Consider the following 1,725-nt stretch of genomic DNA (forward strand, 5'->3'; position numbering starts at 1 on the left):
TCCTCTTCCTCTTCCACTTCCTCTTCCTCCTCCTCTTCATATTCCTCCTGCTCTTCCCCCCTCCTCCTCTTCCTCCCCCTCCTCCTCTTCCTCCTCTTCCACCTCCTCCTCTTCCTCCTCCTCCTCTTCATATTCCTCCTGCTCCTCTCCCCCCCCCCCTTCTCCTCCTCCTCCTAATTTTCCTATTCCTCTTCTTCTTCTTGCCCCTCCATCCTCCTCCATCCTCCTCCTCCTCCTCCTCCTCCTCCTCGACGGGAGGAGGGGAGAACTTCTCCGAGATCTTTGGCTTCAGGTATGAGAAAATCTCACAGGACGGGAAGAATGGGAAGAGGTTTTTATTCCATGGAGGTGTGTCGTTGAGCTCCGGTATGTTGTGTGTGTGTGTGTGTGTGTGTGTGTGTGTGTGTGTGTGTGTGTGTGTGTGTGTGTGTGTGTGTGCGTGTGTGTGTGTCCAGACTCAATGACCCCACCCGGTGTCCGGCCAGCGGCTCCAGGAGGGAGGACTGTGACTGTCGGAGAGATTACGACGCAGCCGGGGTCACGACCTTCAGCAGAGTCCGTCTGACACACACACACACACACACATACACACTCACACACATGGAGCTGAGCGTGTCGGTGTATCTCGTTTATCTCGTTGCCGAGCTACCGATTGGAGGTTCGCCGTCACCCTCGAGGGACACCGCGTGCCATTCGCCACCGCTGGAGACTGTTACAGCGCCGCCCGCTGTCCACAGGTGAGCACTACAGCGCAGCGGAGGGAGTCGGACCGACTGGAAGAGCCATTTTGTTTGTTTTTGGTTCGTTGGCCCTCCCACCACTAGGGGGCGCAGAGCCACTGTCAATTAAGACAGAGGCCAATATAAATTGAGGGGCGCTAGGACCCAGGTGTTGCTAGATTGGCAGGAGCACACCGTTTTTGGACCAACAGGTGAAAATTTGTTTTGATTTCTTTCCTTTTTTTAGGAATATACTAATAGATTTTGGACAAGGAACATATATTTGGGTTTATGTTGGAAGCCGTTCAACTTTATAAAAGAATAACCAACTTTAAACATAAATAACAAACTTCATACATAAATAACAAACTTTATACATAAATAACCTTCCATTTTACAAACTGGACGCATTCTTCATTTTTACGTGTCCTCCTAAGCCGTTACTTTGACTTAAATGCTTTGTTTTGTCCTTATTGGTGTTTCTCTTTCAGATTTGGCCTCAAATTTTGAAAAAACATCACATAAAAATGTCCCAAATTGTCATTAATTGATAAACAATACATATTTTTTTCTTTCCGTTTTGACATTGCCGTGATATATATATTTGGGATAACTCATTGATATATTCTCCGTCTCTGCCTCTCAGGGCCGGTTCAGGGTCAACCTCTCAGGAACTGGTCTCACGGTGGCGGAGGACTCCTCGTGGGTCTCCCAGGGCAACTATGCAGAGGCCGACGTATGGAAGTCTCAGGTATCGACTCTCAAAACTACAGCCAACGTCAACACTTTCACACTACCGGTCAAAAGTTTTTAGAACATACACATTGTTTCCAGTTTTTATTTAAATTTAAGAAGTTCAAGTCCAGTGAACAACCTGAAATGGTACAAAGGTCAGCGGCAAACTGCCAGAGGTTAAATAAAAAAGTTTAGGTGACCAAAAACTGAAAAATAATGTACATTTCAGAGGTTTTTTTTCAGGGAACAAGTGATGGGTTAACGACGATAT

General features: G+C 46.9%; 1 protein-coding gene across 1 annotated transcript in view; it reads left to right on the forward strand.

Moving 5' to 3' along the window:
* Positions 1–609, forward strand: part of LOC130208317 (papilin-like) — a 5,798-nt gene extending 5,189 nt beyond the window's left edge. Inside the window, exons 4-5 of the mRNA XM_056437361.1 lie at positions 259–292; positions 456–609. Of these exons, the coding sequence (XP_056293336.1) occupies positions 259–292; positions 456–565 (144 nt within the window). The 3' untranslated portion in view covers positions 566–609. The remainder of the gene's footprint in view (positions 1–258; positions 293–455) is intronic.
* The last annotated feature ends 1,116 nt before the right edge of the window (positions 610–1,725 follow it).

Source organism: Pseudoliparis swirei, chromosome 18 (genome assembly GCF_029220125.1).
Source record: "Pseudoliparis swirei isolate HS2019 ecotype Mariana Trench chromosome 18, NWPU_hadal_v1, whole genome shotgun sequence".
In the NCBI taxonomy this organism is placed as follows: domain Eukaryota; kingdom Metazoa; phylum Chordata; class Actinopteri; order Perciformes; family Liparidae; genus Pseudoliparis; species Pseudoliparis swirei.